At 40.0% G+C, this 19,321-nt stretch overlaps 1 protein-coding gene, 1 non-coding gene and 1 pseudogene across 2 annotated transcripts in view; 2 read left to right on the top strand and 1 right to left on the bottom strand.

Annotated features, from left to right (window-relative positions):
* Positions 1-19,321, bottom strand: part of TOP1 (DNA topoisomerase I) — a 119,592-nt gene that overhangs the window by 26,654 nt on the left and 73,617 nt on the right. The window contains exons 9-13 of the mRNA XM_049779170.1: positions 10,464-10,579; positions 6,650-6,771; positions 5,724-5,846; positions 2,331-2,518; positions 1,898-2,042 (exon numbers count right to left, since the gene is read on the bottom strand). Coding sequence (XP_049635127.1) covers positions 1,898-2,042; positions 2,331-2,518; positions 5,724-5,846; positions 6,650-6,771; positions 10,464-10,579 — 694 coding nt within the window. The remainder of the gene's footprint in view (positions 1-1,897; positions 2,043-2,330; positions 2,519-5,723; positions 5,847-6,649; positions 6,772-10,463; positions 10,580-19,321) is intronic.
* Positions 15,250-15,358, top strand: LOC126019972 (U6 spliceosomal RNA). The gene has a single exon (XR_007499568.1). It is a non-coding gene; the product is annotated as a U6 spliceosomal RNA (small nuclear RNA).
* On the top strand, positions 17,335-17,648 carry LOC126017490 (cytochrome c-like; annotated as a pseudogene).

The raw sequence follows: 19,321 nt of genomic DNA, 5'->3' as shown, positions 1-19,321 counted from the left end.
ACAGCATAATGACTTAGAACACAGACTCTGCTAACATATAAGTTCAAACTCCCAGAGCCAGTACAAGTGCCAATTATGATCCTAGCAGCTCTGCTGTCTGCAAACACTGATGACACAAGTGATTCCCAGCCACAGCACAGCCAAAAGTATGTTAGCAACTTAACAGAAGGAAGTACACTAGTGAAACACAGGCAGCTGTGCCTGTAAACTCTGGTCATCACAGTAACATCAACAATAAAGGGAGAGAGACTATAAAATTAGAATTGATTCGGGGCCGGCAAGGTGGCACTAGAGGTAGGGTGCCAGCCTTGCAAGTGCTAGCCAAGGAAGGATCACGGTTCGATCCCCCAAGCATCCCATATGGCCCCCCAAGCCAGGGGCAATTTCTGAGTGCTTAGCCAGGAGTAATCCCTGAGCATCTGACGGGTGTGGCCCGAAAAACAAAAAAATTATAATTGATTCTGGGGCCTGGAGAGATAGCACAGCGGCGTTTGCCTTGCAAGCAGTTGATCCAGCACTAAAGGTGGTTGGTTCGAATCCCAGTGTCCCATATGGTTCCCCGTGCCTGCCAAGAGCTATTTCTGAGCAGACAGCCAGGAGTAACCCCTGAGCACCACCGGGTGTGGCCCAAAAACCAAAAGAAAAAAAAAAAAATTGATTCTGTGCTTAGGGATCACTCCTGTTAGGGGCTTAGGCAAACATCTGTGGTCCTGGGGATCAGTGCTGGGTTGGGCATGTGCAAGGCAAGTAGCCCTATCTGTTGTAATACTTCTAATTCAAGATTCAGATCTTTTGAGTTTAAGTTCTATCACTATTTTGTAGAGTCCATTTCTCTTTTGGCCAAGGTCCTATTTCTAGAATATGTCTGAAGAATTCCTAAAATTCTCCCAAGCAGAATATACCTAGCAAGATAACACAAAGTAACAAACAATCCTTTTCTTTTCAAACAGCATTACCAAAAATAAAAGCAGACATAAACAGTTTACGGTGATATCACATACAGTATCCCAATATAGTCCTGGTAGAAATCTATCTAAATGAAATGTTAGAAAGCTAGAAGTATGTATGACACTAGCTTTCTAAACCATCTTTCTGGAATCAGAGCAACTGCATTCCATTCCTCAAGTAAAGAAAAATGAAGAAAGAGAAGTGAGTTTAAGTTTAAGCCAACATACATTTACTTCATCACATTCTAGCCACCGGATAGCAATTAATATGAAGATGGGAAATACATCTTGTTACAAAGATTAATTCTGAGCACCAGGTAAACTAGTGCTGGGGTACATGTTAGACTTTCATTTAGTATTTGAATTAATAAGCAATGGTTCACACTAGCATAGAAAACAAATGCTATTTTAAAGAGGTCAGCAGAAAATACTAAACATTTAAAATGCTTGTTGTTTCTTTTTTGAGGGGAGTTTTAACTTGTCAAAATGATTCTAGAAATCAAAAAATGTAGGATCTGGAGAGAGAGCACAGCAATAGGGCTTTTGTCTTGCACATGGCCAACCCTAGATAGACCCCAGTTCAATTCCCGGTATCCCATAATCCCATATACTCCCCTGAGCCTGACAGGAACGATTTCTGAGCGCAAAGCCAAGAGTAACCCCCGAGTGCCACCAAAAAATAAAATAAAATAAAATAAAATAAAAAGTAACATTTCAACAAAAGGGGGCCGGAGAGATAGCATGGAGTAGGGCATTTGCTTGCATGCAGAAGGACGGGTGGTTTGAATCCTGGTATCCCATATGGTCCCCCGAGCCTGTTATGGAATTTCTGAGCAGAGAGCCAGGAATAACCCTGGGCACTGCCGGGTGTGACCCAAAAACCAAAAAATAAAAACCAAAAAACATTTCAACCAAAAAGACAACTGGTGCAGCTCTTTGCAGTCTCTTACCTTGATTCGTGAACTGGGGTTCAGCATAATGTATTTAATGGAACCTTGGATGTTCTCTGTCCAGGAGACCAGCCAAGTAACCTTGTTATCATGTCGAACCTCTTTCCATTTATGTCCTGGAGGAGGAGAAGGAACCTTGGCATCTCTGTGGAAATAACAAGCAGGACACATAAAAAATAAATAAATAAATAAATAAAAAGAACCAACAATTTGACCTTACATGACTTGAAGAGGATAATTCTCTTAAGCCTTTATTTCCAAGATTCTTAACCAGCAATAAGTGCCTGGAAAACACTGGTGAATTTAAGCAGCGAAATACTGGATGATCGCTAAACAACTTTTGTAATGTGGGTTAACACTTCCAACTACAAATAATAATAAAAAAACAAAAACCTCCAGTTTATCTCTGGCCCAAAGGATGAACTGTACTTACTTGCTACAATTGATGATTATATCTTCAGGCATGATTCGTCTCTTCAGCATGCCCATTTTGGGATGGTTACCACGACCACGGAAAAGCCCAGGAGGTTCTATCTTGAAGTTGGCAATTCTCTCTCTGTGATTATCCATAACACAGAAGCCATATTCTTTCAGTAATTTTTCATTCTCCTCTTTGATTTTCTGCAAGACAGTAAAGCCCTCAAAATATGTTCAAAGTACTCTTCTCTATTCATATATTCTTATAAGAGAGATAAGAAAACTTTAAAAAAAAAATCACTTAATTCAAACAAGCAAAGGCCTGTAATTTTTCAAAGTCTTTCATTAAGGATTGTCTTCAACTCCAGAATAAAAAAGGGTTTTTTTTTTTTTTTGGGGGGGGTCCACACCTGGTGGTACTCAGGGGTTACTCCTGGCTTTGCGCTCAGAAATCACCCCTGGCAGGCTCAGGGGACCATATGGGATGCCGGGAATTGAACCACCTTCGGTCCTGGGTCCTGGGTCGGCCGCCTGCAAATTTAGCCTCCTTCCACAATGACTCTTCATTAATATCATATACTTAGTAGCACAATTTAAGCCTGATGTTTTGTAGAGTCAAAACTTGCTTGACAGGTACCCTGAAAAAGTTATGCTCTACCTAACTTATTTTTGAATTGCTATTTCACAAAGTGACAATCAGTTCTGAAAGAATGGGGAGATAATTCAAGTAACAGGTTCACACAACAACACTGCCAGCAGCAGCCCCTAATGAATATATATATATGTTACTATATACGTATTTTTTGTTTTTTTGGGGGGCCACACCCAGTGACGCTCAGAAATCACTCCTGGCTTAGGGGACCATGTGGGATGATGGGGTTCAAACCCAGGTCTGTCTATGCAAGAAAAATGCCCTACTGCTGTGTTATCACTCAGACCGCCCAATGAATATTTAAAAACAAGAACAAACAGCTTCTGCAGTGAATTTGTTCAGTTCAAATCTATGTTGTTCAATGGTCAGCTGGTTTTTTGGCTTTCAGTCTCTACAACTATTCAACTTAGCTAGCGTTATAGGAAAGTAGCCATAGATAATCTAAAATATGTGTTAAGTGTCTGGATTAAAACGCATTTTGGGGGAGAAAGAGTCACACCCAGTGGTGCTCAGGCCTCTGCACTCAGAAATCACACCTGACAGGGCTTGGAGAATCCTATAAAGTATCAAAAATTCATCTGGATCAGCTTCAAGCAAGGAAGTGCCCTATGCACTGAATCATTCCTTGACCCTTGGGTTAAAACTTTTATGAGTAGGCAACATAGGGGCTGGAGAGAGTACAGCAGGTAAGGTGTTTGCCTGGCATGTAACCAACCTGGCTTTGATCCCTACCATTCTATATGGTTCTTCAAGCCCACCAGAGTGATTCCTGAACACAGAGCCAGGAATAACCCAACTATTGCTGGGTGTGACTCCTCAAACAAATAAAACAAACAAAAGGCAGCCTAGGACTTAGTGGGTAGGGTACTTGCTTTGTACACCAGCAACCCATAAGGTCCCCAGAGCTCACCAGGAGTAATTCCTGAGTACAGAGCCACATGTAATCCCCGAGCATTGCTGGGTATGGCCTAAAAACTTAAAACTTTAAAAAAAAAAAAAAAAAAAAAAAAAAAGGCAAGATAGCCTAGTAAAAAAAAAACGCAAAACAAAACACATAAATATCAACACAAATAGAAACTATAACTAGGTCCTTCAGATATGAGAATGACCAAAGTCAGAAGACAGAGATTGAAACAGGTGGACACTGTTTGATTCTAGAGTAAAGCAAAGGATAAATACCATAAAATAACACCCCCCCCCCCAAGATGCATCTTATGGAGTGAATGCTGCCTGGAGCTGAAGCCCGAGTGCTTTTTCTTTGTTTGTTTGTTTTTGGGGTTTTTTTTTGGGGGGGTCACACCCAGCAGTGCTCAGGGGTTACTCCTGGCTCCGTGCTCAGAAGTCGCTCCTGGCAGGGATGCCAGGATTCAAACCATTGTCCTTCAGTGCCTCAGGCAAATGCCCTACTGCTGCGCTATCTCTCCGGCCCCAAGACATAATGATTCTTAATGTCACGTTGTTGACATGTTCACTTAACATAGTTAGAATATTTTTTTGTTTTCGTTTTTTGCTTGTTTGTTTTGGGTCATACCCGGTGGCATTCTGGGATTACTCCTGGCTCTCCACTCAAAAGTCGCTCCTGGGGGCCGGAGAGATAGCAGGGAAGTTGAGTGTTTGCCTTGCATGCAGCCTGATGGTGGTTTGAATCCTGGTATCCCATAAGGTCACACGAGCCTGCAAGGAGCGATTTCTGAGGATAGAGCCAGGAGTATCCCCTGAGCACTGCCGGGTGTGACCCCACCCCCCCCCCAAAAAAAAAAAATTTGCTCCTGGCAGGCTTGGGGGACCATATGGAATGCTGGGATTTGAACCACAGTCTGTCCTGAGTTGGCTCCATGCGAGGCAAATACCCTACCGCTGTGCTATCTCTCTGGCCCCAAAATATTGTTTTATTAAAATTATTCTGTTTATTAAATATTTTAGTACCCCATTTGCTTTAGATATTTTTTTCTTGTTTTCCTCGTCTAAAAACTATGTGCATCTTATAATCAGGAGCATTTTAGAGAGTGAAAAATATAGTATATATTATCCGCATTAAATTTCTAATATTAGAAAGAGCCACTGTGGCTTAAACTTCACATGCTTATTACTATATTATTGTAGTTATTGGCTGGTTTCAAGTGGAATTCCAAGGTTCTTTTTTTTTGGTTTTTGGGTCACACCCGGCGGTGCTCAGGGGTTACTCCTGGCTGTCTGCTCAGAAATAGCTCCTGGCAGGCACGGGGGACCATATGGGACACCGGGATTCGAACCAACCACCTTTGGTCCTGGATCAGTTGCTTGCAAGGCAAACGCTGCATCTTGCCACTGTGCTATCTCTCCGGGCCCGGATTCCAAGGTTCTTATACTGAACTTAGTAATGTACACAAGTACTTGTTCATAAATTTCAGTCTATATTAAATTCTTAGAAAAAATATTAACTTTACTAGGCTTAGAATCCTAAATCTTAGTGGATAGCCATACAAAATCACTAATGCTGTATATATCAGGGGTCTCAAACTCGTGACCCGCAGGCCGTTTGCTGTCCTCCGTACAACATTTTGTGGCTCTGCCCTAGATTTTAGTTGTTTGGGTCACACCCCGCAATGTCCAAGGCTTACTACTGAGTTTGAACTCAAGGACTTTGCCTCCTGTGGCCTCCAGGTAAATTGAGTTTGAGACCCCTGTATATATACATTCAAAGAATTAGGAAGAAGAAAAGCAGATGAACTTAATCACTATTCCAATACTCTGCAAAGGTTTGAAATTCTATAATACCTGCTTTTCTTCCTTGCTCATCTGCTTCCGAGCTTCGGACTGAGCTTTGAAATACTGGCTCATCTGGTTAAAATCACATTTGCTTAAGTTGGTAATGATATTCTTCTCTTCATTAGTCATTTCCTAGTCAATAGGGGAAGATAAGCAAAAAAAGGTAAATACAATAATAAACCCTTGGTTTTCCTTGAGATTATGCAAAGCACCTTATTTTTCAAAGGTGTCTGGAGAGATAAGAGCTCATAGGAGGTCAATCTAAATTCATGTTTGAGGGGAAATAAAGAACCTTTCTATAACTCATTCTATATAAAATGTGAAATAAAAAGGAAAAAGTTTAAAATGAACTACTATAAAAGCAACTTTCATGTGTTTTCTAGGCTTCCTTGGAACATTGCCAAAATGTAAAATTCAACTTATGCTGTCCTTATCATTCAAAGTGAGAATAAATAAAAATAAGATCAACTATGTAGATCCAGGGATGTAGCTCTGCAGTAAAACATTTGCACTGCATTGCAATGCATGAAGATCTGGGTTTGATCTTTGGCACTGAAAGGGTTAAAAGGTCAACTATAGACTGTGGTTTCAAAAACAGCATATAAAGTAAATGAGCAGGAGATAAGAGGGAATAGGATATCATGCTAACATCTCTCTCTTGGTAACAGCAGAAAGAAGAAAGTCCTGTAGAGAGAAAACTTTTCTTCACTGGAGTTAAGGTTTTCTGTTAGATCTAATCTAATTAAAACAAAAAACAAAAAACAAAAAAACAAAAACACCAACAACCCTTTAAACAAGAAAGCCTGCACAACTTTTTAACATAATAAAATTGGTAAAATTCAAACTTCACTTAGGGAATTTTTCAGTAAAATTACAGTTTATTACTTAGTAGCTGATTGATATTTTTGAAAGGTGCAATAAATGAACTACAATACCTTTCTCCAGTCTTTAAAGAAATTTTTCCTAAATATTTCTTTAGTAGTATATTCATGGTCGAGCATTTTTGCAAAGAACGTAGCTACTTCTTCTGCTTTGGGGCTCAGCTTCATGACTTTACCTAGAGGGAAAAGTGGTTCCAAAAAGTGAGGTATAATATTCATGTTCTCAGTATAAACATTGAGCTTTGAAGACCTCTTCCACAATAAATTTTTCGTTTCCTCCCAAGGTCTGATGACATGTGGTAATAACAAAAACATAGTGCATTTTTCTATTTGTCCAAATTCTTCCTTTTACCTAGGCCACTCTATGGAGACTATGATAGTGATTTTTTTCTAAAGGTGACTGTTCAGGACAAGGATGATGGGAGGGGTGCATGGGTAGCTTTAAGGAAGATAAGTAATTTCCTTTTTCCTTCAGCAAGCAGTCATTTTCATTGGTCTTTTAAAGTCAAATCCTCAGAGGGATGCTTGCTCTTGCTTTAAAAAGCCTCTTTTCAGGGCCCGGAGAGATAGCACAGTGGTGTTTGCCTTGCAAGCCCGGTGTCCCATATGGTCCCCCGTGCCTGCCAGGAGCTATTTCTGAGCAGATAGCCAGGAGTAACCCCTGAGCACTGCCGGGTTTCATATTCCATATGAAAGTCTAAATGAGGCTTTCTTCAAGAACAATGCTACTCAAAAAGTATTATTCACAGACAATGATCGAAGCACTTAGAAATGGAAAATCTAGAGGCCAGAGAGATAGCATGGAGGTAAGGCATTTACCTTTCATGCAGAAGGTCATCGGTTCGAATCCCGGCTTCCCATATGGTCTCCTGTGCCTGCCAGGAGCAATTTCTGAGCACGGAGCCAGGAAAAACTCCTGAGCACTGCCAGGTGTGACCCAAAAATCTCTCTCTCTCTCTCTCTCTCTCTCTCTCTCTCTCTCTCTCTCTCTCTCTCTCTCTCTCTCTCTCTCTCTCTCTCTCTCTCACACACACACACACACACACACACACACACACACACACACACACACACACACGGAGCCAGGAAAAACTCCTGAGCACTGCCAGGTGTGACCCAAAAATCTCACACACACACACACACACACACACACACACACACACACACACACACACACTGGATAATCTAAGGTTCCACTCTAACCCACCAAACCAATTAAGTATGTTCTCACACACACACACACACACACACACACACACACACACTGGATAATCTAAGGTCCCACTCTAACCCACCAAACCAATTAAGTATGTTCTTTTAGGAGCCATGTGGCTTGACATCGCACATCAGGTTTTTGTTTTTGTTTTTTTTTGTTTTGGTTTTTGGGCCACACCAGGTGACGCTCAGGGGTTACTCCTGGCTATGCGCTCAGAAGTCGCTCCTGGCTTGGGGGACCATATGGGACACTGGGGGATCGAACCGTGGTCCATCCAAGGCTAGTGCAGGCAAGGCAGGCACCTTACCTCTAGTGCCACCACACAGCCCCACACATCAGTTTAAGATGAACTTCTGTGAGATAGACACTATGAGGATGCCTCTTTTAGGAAAAGAAAACAGGACTCATCTAAGATAACTGGGGTTCCTGACATTCTGATGTTTTCAAAATAAATCCTATGCCTACACAATGCAAACTGCTAATTGGTCCAGAAAATCTGAATGGGTTTTGTGTACCATATTAGTTAATAAAGTAATAAATGAAAAACAGCTAGAAATATTTCAAATATAGTACTTTTTTTAAACCAGTACTCTTAAGGATAATTTTCAGTTTTTCTTGAAAATTATGGTTCTTTCAACACCATCTGGAAATAATTTAGGGCTTAGTAATATCATTTAGCTTATGTATTTAAAAGTGAGGTTAAATACTATTTCACTGCCTTACTATTAGCAATTCACCAAGGATTTTCAGTCATTATAGAAAATTGAAGCATGCATTTCAAAACTCTGAATATGTCATTTTACTAGTTGGAAAGTTAACTGTTCTCACGGTATGGATGCAGGGAATTATAGTAGCACAAAACTTCCAATTGTCAAGACTGATCAAACAAATGGCTTGGAACCCATATTAACAACAGGTGGCGCTGCTTCCCTTCATTAACCCATCCCTATCCCTAGTCTAACATTACAGACTTGGCTTTCCACGGTTTCAGAATCCTCCATCCCCATGAACATATTCCACCTATCACCAAAGTTATACATGCTTTCAATATCATAGAAAAAATTATATCACTAATAATTCAATGAAATAAATTGCAAAGAAATCAAAGAATGTAAATACCAAGAGTATTTGGAGAGGGGAAGTGGGGAGATTGAGTAATCTGACTTAATGCTGTTCCAATAGGCTTGATGCTATTTTAAATGAGCTGTCACAAAACAAAATGACAATTCCCAGCAGCAGTGCTGTGGGAGAATAACTTGAAGGTTCCTGGCAATGGTTGTATTCTGTGGAAAAAAAAAAAAAACTGCGTTCCAGAAGAGGAAACTAAGCTAGATCTGAAAACTAGAAATTCTTAGAAAGGAAGCAATTCACTGTTTCAATCAGCCCGTGCCCTCCCCCTCACCAGCAAATTTTTGTTTGTTTTTTGGTTTTTGGGTCACATCCAGCAGCACTCCTGGCAGGCTTGGGGGACCATATAGGATGCTGAGATTTGAACCGCCTTCTGCATGCAAGGCAAATGCCCTACCTCAATGCTATCTCTCCAGCCCCCTCTGGCAAATTCTAGAATAAGAAGTCAAATATGGCTTTTATATTGTACACTTTCATATTGTACAACACAAGTTTATACAAAGGAGAGAAATTCCAGAGGAAAGAACAGCTGAGAAATTATGCATCCCATAATGATGAAAATACGCAAGAATTGAAAGAGATCATGACAACTGGTCCCCATCTTGAAAAGAGAAATCCAAAGACTAGCATGTCCAGCATTATATACAAATCACTTTAAACCTTGAGTTAAGTTTTACCAGCTAAGCTTCTGCTAAGCCCAACTAGGACAAAGAAGACCACTTTAAAACTATTTTCCTTCTTCCAAGGTTCTAGGCTTTTTGAGTCCTATAAGGGACAAACACTAGAACCCTGTTGTGAGATGAATAGTCAACATAGGTCAGAATGCTTATCTGATACTACTAGCACTTGTCATAAAGACTACAGTTTCCTCCTAAATTGCAAATTCCATGAGATTATAGGTTAGGCAATACTACAAGCACACTGAATAGTTTCAATAACTTTTAACTTGCCAAGTTTAATATGTTCCCTACTTGCAAGACCTAGCCTGACTTTCCATATAAGGAGCTACCTTTAGACTTATGATCATGGTCCTGAAACCCGTTTGAAAAACAAGCCAACCCCAAGAGCTCACTACTAACATTTTCCCAGCAGTTTTCCTATCCATTATTTCTCAAAGTTGCTTATACACTTGACTCAAAAGTAACTAAAACCACTTCTCACCTTAAGCACAGAAGATTTTTTGAGAACCAATACGTAGCTATTTCTGGATAGTCTCTTATAACGAGAGATTAGTCTGTTACACTACCAATAAAAGGAATGTTAAAGAGGTTCAAATACTTCAACCCAAGGACAAAAGTACCAATGATAGCAATTTTGAAGTTTTTAACATTAACAGCCCCTTTCACACTGAATATTTAGCACCAAGTGAACCTTAAAAGATTAATCAACACTTGATGATCTTTCCCCCCAAACCATACAATGATAATGAAATAAAATGGATTATAAAGCACAAAACCTTCCTCATTTTCTATTTCTAAATAGAAAATTTTTTGTTACCATGGACTGAACTTTGGAACAACTCACCATCATAGTAAAACTTGACACTCTCTGGAAGAGGCTCATATGGTGGAGCAAATACAGGACCTTTATGTTCTAGGAATTTCCACTTGATGCCTTCAGGATAGCGCTCTTCCTCCCACCTTTAAAAGACAAGATTCAATCTCATTTAGTGAACAATTTATCTAATGTAGAGATTAACACCTATTAAGTGCCAAATTAATTAGTGCTCTGGAATGACAGTAGCCTCAGAATCAAGGCCTGATGAAATTAGCATCCTTATTTTGAAAATCAAAACACCTTAAAAAATGTAATACTCATAGTAAAGGAAAATATATTTCAATAATACAAAGTTGAGCAATAACAGCAACAATCACCATTCTGGGGACTCGAAAACAAATGAGGGCTATGGAAACAGAAACATGTTTTACCACAATGAGATAACAATAAACCACAATGATATACAATGAGAGAGGTAGTACTTGTGTTATTGGTACTTCTCCTGGAAGTAAATCATGAAGTAAAGGTATAGGAGGAAACAATCCTATGAAAAAAGTAAACAAAAATGTAAACTGCTAATGGGGGAGAAAGGATATTTATTAAGTTTACGGTACTTACAAGGTGGCCAGAGCAGGCCATCTTTAAAACTTTTACTTGCAACCCTATGGGGGAAAGAATTTTCTTTTATGGCCTAAGAAGTGTTTACATAACCCTAGACATATAAAATAATATAGTAATAAAATAAATAATTTAGTAATCAAACATGGACTGACAATCATTAAGAAATGTTTTTAAAGACTAAGATTTTTCATGCCTCCCACATTCAATAACAAGACTCCATACAGTGTGAAAAAACCCATAGTTAGGCTCCAGAGTGATCTAACAAACACCAACATCTCAATCTAAGTAGCAGCATTTTGTGGAAGCCACCACACAGTAGAGGTTAGGGGGTACACACACTAATGACAAAACAGGATTTCATACACATAAGGTATGTGCTCTGCTACATTCTCCAGCCCTTAGCAGAAACATTAAAGGCATTTAACTAAAAAAAAAAAAAAAAAAAGAACATACAGAAAAACAAAATACAATGAAAAAACCATATACCTACCACTCAAAAGCAACTTCATATTTTTTCTGAATAATTTCAAAGCAAACTGCATATTTATGACAGTTAACCTTTAAATATTTCTGCAAACATGTCTATAAAAGATTTATATAAAAATAAGATTTAGGGGGTCACAGCGAAAGCACAGTAGTAGGGCGCTTGCTTTGCACGCAGCTGACCCAGGGCAGACCTGGGTTCGATTCCAAGCTCCCCATATAGTCTCCCGAGCCAGGAGCGATTTCTGCACGCATAGCCAAGCATAATCCTGAGCATCAATGGGTATGGCCCAAAAGCCACGCCCCCCAAAAGATTTAGTAATGATTTTAATACTATCATCCCACCCAATAAAATTAGATGTGCACGAATACCTAGATCCAAATTTCTTCCATTTATATAAGAAATGTATTTGATTTTAAGATCCATTAAGGTTCACATACTTCATTTGGTAAATGAGTCTACTACTTAAGAATAGAAAATAAAAAATAAAATAAAGAAAACCCCTTTAGTACCAGTAGTGCAAACCAGTAGGGGAGGGAGGGAGAGAAGGAGAGTGAGAGTGAGAGAGAGGGAAATTAAAAAGGGAGGAGAGGAGAGGGAGGGAGTGAAGGGGAGAAGAAAAAGCAGAGGGGGAGGAGAAAGGTATGTGTAAAATGCCTGCCCCAGAAGAGGATGGGGGAGGGTGGGTAGGAAGGAAGAGGGCATCAAGAAGGGTGATAGGAAATTGGGCACTGGTAAAGGTCTTTGTACACTGTATGACGGTAACTCAATCATGAACAACTTTATCTGTGATAAAAAAAAATTAGTATCAACAACCTTGTAACCATGGTATTTAAATAAAAAAGGAATAGAAAATGAGAAAGTGTTCTAGAATTACATTCTGATCACTGTTATTTTTGAAGAATCAGTTCAATTCTCTTACATAGAGCATTTTAATAAATTTAATCTTTATACTGACACTAATATTTAAAGCACTACAGAATCTTTCTAACAGTCAATATGCAGTCTTCTACTTCATTTTATAAATGCAATGTTTTATACGAAGTTAAAAAGTTGTGAATAAAAATTCAATAAAATACTGCTTACTATAAAACCAAAAATACATACTAGTCCAATAATATTTTGCTAAAAGTGCGATAACTATTAAATGAAGTATTATCTTTTTCCCAAAAGTGTTTGAAAAACTGATGTTCATATGCAAAATAGCAGGTCCTTATTTTATACTAAATTTTAAAAATAGGGGCAGGAGAGATAGCACAGCCGTAGGGCGTTTCCCTTGCACACAGCTGATCCAGGACGGACCCGGTTCTATCCCCAGCATCCCATATGGTCCCCCTAGACAGGAATGATTTCTGAGCACATAGCCAGGAGTAACCCCAGATCATAACCGAGTTTGATTCCTGATTCCCAGCATCCCATATGGTCCCCGAGACTGCCAGGAGCGATTTCTGAGCACAGAGCCAGGAGTAACCCCTGAGTGCCCCTTGGTGTGGCTCCAAATCAAAAGTAAATACATTTTAAAGGGGCCTGCGAGGTAGCCCTAGAGGTAAGGAGTCTGCCTTGCAAGCACTAGCCAAGGAAGGACCGAGGTTCCATCCCTTGGGCGTCCCATATGGTCCCCCCACAAGCCAGGGGCAATTTCTGAGCGCTTAGCCTGGAGTAATCCCTGAGCGTCAAATGGGTGTGGCCCAAAAAAAACCGGGGGGGGGGGGGGAGTTCATTCTTCAATACACTCTTGGCTTTTCGGGCCAGAGAGATAGCATGGAGGTAAGGCATTTGCCTTTCATGCAGAAGGATGGTGGTTCGAATCCCTGCATCCCATATAGTCCCCTGAGCCTGCCAGGAGCGATTTCTGAGCCTAGAGGCAGGAGTAACCTCTAAGCGCTGCCGGGTGGAACCCAAAAACCACACACACAAGCTCTACCAAGGGGCCCAACACACACACACACACACACACACACACACACACACACACACACACACACACACACACACACACACACACTGGGTGCAACCCAAAAACCACACACACAAGCTCCACCCAGGGACCCAACACACACACACACACACACACACACACACACACACACACACACCGGGTGAAACCCAAAAACCACACACACACAAACCAACAACAAAAAAGCATTTAAAAAAAAACTAAAATACATACACACACACACAAACCAACAACAAAAAAGCATTTTAAAAATAAACTAAAATAAGTCAAAGAGCTAAACTATGAAAGTCCTTTTAAAAAAACGAGTAATACTTTCATGACACTGGGATTTAGTAATAGTTTCCTAGATATGATACTAAAAGCACAGGTAACAAAAAAAATGAATTTGACTACAAAATATTTCTGTATTTCAAAGAAGAACCCACAAATGATAAAGGTAATCTAGTGTTTCCCAGGGGTTGGGCAACCAGCCTCAGATAAAACTGGGATGCATTTTTTGTTTATTTGCTTAAAGAAGGTAGAATAAAGGATATACTGAGTTGTTTTGTTGTGTTTTCTGAGGAGACAGTAGGCAAAGTAAATTTGGGAACTTCCAGTCTACAAGGAAACATAAATAATGATAACTCAAATACAAAAACAAACAATCCAATTAAAACACAGGCAAAGGACATATACATTTCCTGCTCTCCAAGAGAGCAGTGCCAATAAGCTTCTAAAAAGATGTTAGAAATCAAAAATCACTAGTGATTTAAATCAATTTCATGATATCACTGTACACACACATAAAATGATCTGTTTAAAAATAAAAGCAAAAAAGAAAGAAAAACTCATAAGACACAAATGGCTGAGACTACAATAAACCAATTCTTGTAAAATGCTTAAGGAACACTGCTGAAGCTTATAAATTGATGCATTTACCGGTATAAACAGTATGCTAAGTAAACAGAAGTTCCATACAATCCAGTAATTTGAATTTTAGGAATATACCCAAAAAACTTAAAGTATTCAAACCCTTTCTTATATCCAATACTCATTTCACAATTGCGAAAAATAGAATACAACTTAAACTGCTATTAACAGATGAATAAACAAAATGTGTTTCTATATAGAATGGAATACTATTTAGTCTTTAAAAGGGGAAAAATGCTAAGATATAGGAATATTGCTCAACATTTTGATTTACTCCCCAGCACATGATCCTTGAACATCATTACTTGTGCTCTGCTACCCAAACAACAGTAAGAAATTTTATATACTACAATATGAATAATCCTTGAAAATTTAAAACCAGTCACAAAATAATGTATTATACATAGTATTTTACAGAGATACCAAAGAATTGCAGTTACTACTAGCTAGAAGAGAAAGGAGAGAGAGCTAATGTTAAATAGAATTTGTTTTGTAGAATTTGACTGTTGATTAATGGTTACACACAAAAAAGGGAAAGCTGCTTACCATTACGCCATTATTTAACAGCATCACATAACCATGTTATAATTAAGAGGGCTGGAGAGCTAGTTTAGGAGATAAGGCACTCTCCATGCAGTTGATCCCGCCTGTGGTACTGCATACGGTCCCCCAAGTACCACCAATGGTCATCCCTGATCTGAGCACAGAGCCAGAAATAACCCTAAGTACAACTGAATGTTGACCGAAAACATGTACCCCCAACTCTGCCCTCCTCGCTCCCCAAATAACAAACAAGAGATTTGTTGAACTGTAATCTATTTGATATTAAAAACAACAGCCCCATGCTTGCTTCGGCAGCACATATACTAAAATTGGAATGATACAGAGATTAGCATGGCCCCTGCGCAAGGATGTGTCGACATGCAAATTCGTGAAGCATTCCATATTAAAAAAGAAAAAAAAAAACCAATAGCACCTGGGGCTGGGAAGGTGTCTGCCTTGCAAGCGCTAGCATAGGAAGGACCGTGGTTCAATTCCCGGGCGTCCCATGTGGTCCCCCCAGCTAGGAGCGATTTCTGAGCACATAGCCAGGAGTAACCCCTGAGCGTCAAACGGGTGTGGCCCAAAAAACAAAAACAAAACAAAACAAAAAAACACAATAGCACCCTACAGGTAAACATCACTGAATAAATAAAAGTTACCATTCAAATAAAATATAATACTACTGGCCATTTAGGTCTCCACCAACTTCCCAACAAAACAGAAAAAACATGCAGACATTAAGTGTCAGTCTGATTACAAAATCTTTTTTTTTTTGTTTTTGGGCCACACCCAGCATTGCTCAGGGGTTACTCCTGGCTATCTGCTCAGAAATAGCTCTTGGCAGGCACGGGGGACCATATGGGACACCGAGATTCGAACCAACCACCTTTGGTCCTGGATCGGCTGCTTGCAAGGCAAACGCCGCTGTGCTATCTCTCCGGGCCCTGATTACAAAATCTTGAGGAGGCAGTGTGAGAAGCATAAAAATGTTTCAAGTGGAAAAGTAAGCTTCATAATATCAAATCCCCTTACAGTTGACAAGCAGTACATGATAAAATATATTATTTTCAGAAATCTAGGTATGTATTAACTTTCTGGAATGACTCTAAAATCAAGTAGTTTCTTTGGCTTGAGGAGGCCATTTATCCATAGTCCACAAATATCACTATTAGAATATTCATAAATCCTGGACTTTCAACATAATTTATATATAGCTGTTACCTTTACAACATGTTCCTTTACTTAAAGAAACTCTAAACTCCAATTAAAGTCACACCTCTGCTTGTAATGTAAGTAGTTCAGTCTTCAACACCAGAGGCTCCCACGGACCACCAACTGTCAATCTTGAACAAAGTCAGAAATAACTGCTGGCTACCAAATGTGGCTGGCCCTCAAATCAAAAAAAAAAAAAAAATCAACTTAAAAATAGTCACACTTGGGGTCGGAATGACAGCACACTTGGTGGGTGTTTGCCTTGCTGGTAGCCAATCGAGGTTTGAGCCCAGGCATCCAATATGGTTCCCTGAGAACCTGCCAGGAATGACCCTTGAGCTCATAGGTAAAAGTAACCTGAGAGCTGCAAGATGGGGCTCCCCCAAAAGTCACACCAAACATTAGCAGTCCTCCAGTTTCTAGGTCTTCTTGTTTAGTATATGCAACTTCGACTCTAATAGATGAGCACAAACAGACTGAATTCAAAGCACAGCCCAAAGTCCCAACAATTATAATAGGTAACCAAAAATGGACTCAGAGAGCATACACAAGACTCTAAGTTGGATCCTCAATTCCCTGAAGTCCCTTAGCATTATAAGGTGTGACCCTCGTGGCCTCTCAGCATTATTTTGTGGCTCCAAACAGAAGGCTAGGATCAACAGGTTGAGTATCACCAGAAGTGACCAACCCCCCATTCCCAAATACCACTGAGAAATCCCCCTGATACCACCCAGGAAAAAAAGGGGGGATAATCTGCATTGAACAGATGGATCTGGACTATCATCGCCTATAGTACTGTTAACATGAGGAAAATGTGATTGAGTAAAGAAGCCCACAAAGGCATTTCATCCCTATCAAAAAGGATAAAGAACAAAGTGAAAAGTGATCTAGGGGAGTAAGGGCAAACAAGAGAAATACAAACAATGGTAGTACTTGCGATTTAAGCCCCTTGATGAATCACTAAGGACTGGTCCATGGCTTCAGAGTGTAACAGGCAGGATACAGTGAGAGAAAAGCCAAAGAGTCCATTGAGTCTATGTCTATATTCTACTTTTAAAATCTAGAAGCATACTTTTATCAGCATTGAAATTAAAATGTGAAAAGAGCGGGACAGCGGACTTGCGAGCTGGTCTCTTTGGCTCCCATGCGGCGACTGCAAGTAAGATTCTAAGATGAGTGATACTGAGAAGGGCAAAAAGATTTTGTCCAAAAGTGTGCTCAGTGCCATACCATTGCAAAAGGAGGCAAGCACAAGACTGGGCGGAATCTCCATGGTCTGTCTGAGCAGAAGACGGGTCAGGCACCTGGATTCCCTTATACTGATGCTAACGAGAACAAAGGCATCACCTGGGGAGAGGACACGCTGATGGAGTATTTGCAGAACCCCAAGAAATACATCCCTGGAACAAAAATGATCTTCACTGGCATTAAGAAGACCGGGAGGGCAGAGTTGATAGCTTACCTCAAAAAGGCTACTAATGAGTAATAGTTGGCACTGCCTTATTTATTACAAAAATGTCTCATGACTTTTTTATGTGTACCATATTTAATTCCATCTCGTTCATCAGAATTCAGATCATGAGTGGCTGGCATAAGCATATTTTTTTGTTGGATGGCCCTGATTTAAATAAGATTGGCTTGTGTTTAAATGACTTACAGCTTTTTGAATTTGGTAATTCCAGGTCAGCAAGTGCAAATCACTTTGCTCCTTCTAAAGCTAGGATTGAACTTAATTGGTCGCATTCACCTGTCCAAGAGATGGGGCTGTCATTTACATACTTGTGGGAGAATAGTTTTCTATAACTGGCTATCCTAATATGCCTAAAAATTAAGGAAATCACTGTCTCCTAGAGCAGGAAGACTTACTGTTTATGGTTGTTAGTAAAGGAAAAAACAGGGTAAGATGACAGTGACCCTTAAATCTTTTTCTTTTTTTTTTTTTTTTTGGTTTTTGGGCCACACCCGGCATTGCTCAGGGGTTACTCCTGGCTGTCTGCTCAGAAATAGCTCCTGACAGGCACGGGGGACCATGTGGGACACCGGGATTCGAACCAAACACCTTTGGTCCTGGATCGGCTGCTTGCAAGGCAAACACCGCTGTGCTATCTCTTTTTGTTCTTAATTATGCCAACTTAAAAATTCCCTATATCTAAAATATTGTCTTTCACTTAACGAAAGCTGTTTTAGTGTGATATATGTATAGTATCAAATAAAAATACCTACCACTTCTCATCTTTTAAATCAGGGGTCTCAAACACAATTTACCTGGGGGCCGCAGAAGGCAAAGTCAGGGTGAGGCAGGGTCGCATAAGGGATTTCGCTTACCGAACATTCGCAATAAAAAAAAAAATCGCATTAGTAAGAAAAAAAATCGCAAAAAGTCACATTAAACATTTGCATACCCCGAATGGAACTGCTCCGGGTATGCAAATGTTTAATGCAATATTTTTCTTTTTTTTTTTTCTTTTTTTCTTTTTTGGTTTTTGGGCCACACCCGGCGGTGCTCAGGGGTTACTCCTGGCTGTCTGCTCAGAAATAGCTCCTGGCAGGCACGGGGGACCGTATGGGACACCGGGATTCGAACCAACCACCTTTGGCCCTGGATCAGCTGCTTGCAAGGCAAACACCGCTGTGCTATCTCTCTGGGCCCGCAATATTTTTCTTATTAATGCGATTTTTATTGTGATTATTCGGTAAGCGAATAATCGCGAATACTGCAATATTTGAAGGCTGGCCGCGAAGGGCTGCAAATGGCCCTCGGGCCTCGAGTTTGAGACCCCTGTTTTAAACGATCTTAAGGACAGATGCTTTAAGATTTAAGCTGGCAAGTTAGAGTAAAATTTTGTTTATAAATTCTTTCCTGAAGTCAGACTTATGTTCAGAATTGTCTTTTAAATAGCTATTCAAAAGTAAACGTGACTAAACATCTATCCCTATAAGTAATTGATAACAGTGCTTTTGCCAACTCATTAGTAGAGATGATCATCAGCACAAATTTGTAAAGAGTTAATACAATTAAAGGGGCCGGGAAGGTGGCGCTAGAGGTAAGGTGTCTGCCTTGCAAGCGCTAGCGTAGGACGAACCGGACCGCGGTTCGATCCCCCAGCGTCCCATATGGTCCCCCCAAGCCAGGGGCGATTTCTGAGCGCATACCCAGGA

This window comes from Suncus etruscus, chromosome 9, assembly GCF_024139225.1.
Source record: "Suncus etruscus isolate mSunEtr1 chromosome 9, mSunEtr1.pri.cur, whole genome shotgun sequence".
In the NCBI taxonomy this organism is placed as follows: domain Eukaryota; kingdom Metazoa; phylum Chordata; class Mammalia; order Eulipotyphla; family Soricidae; genus Suncus; species Suncus etruscus.
Note: the sequence above shows the minus strand (reverse complement) of the source record. Positions and strands in the feature narration are given on the sequence as shown.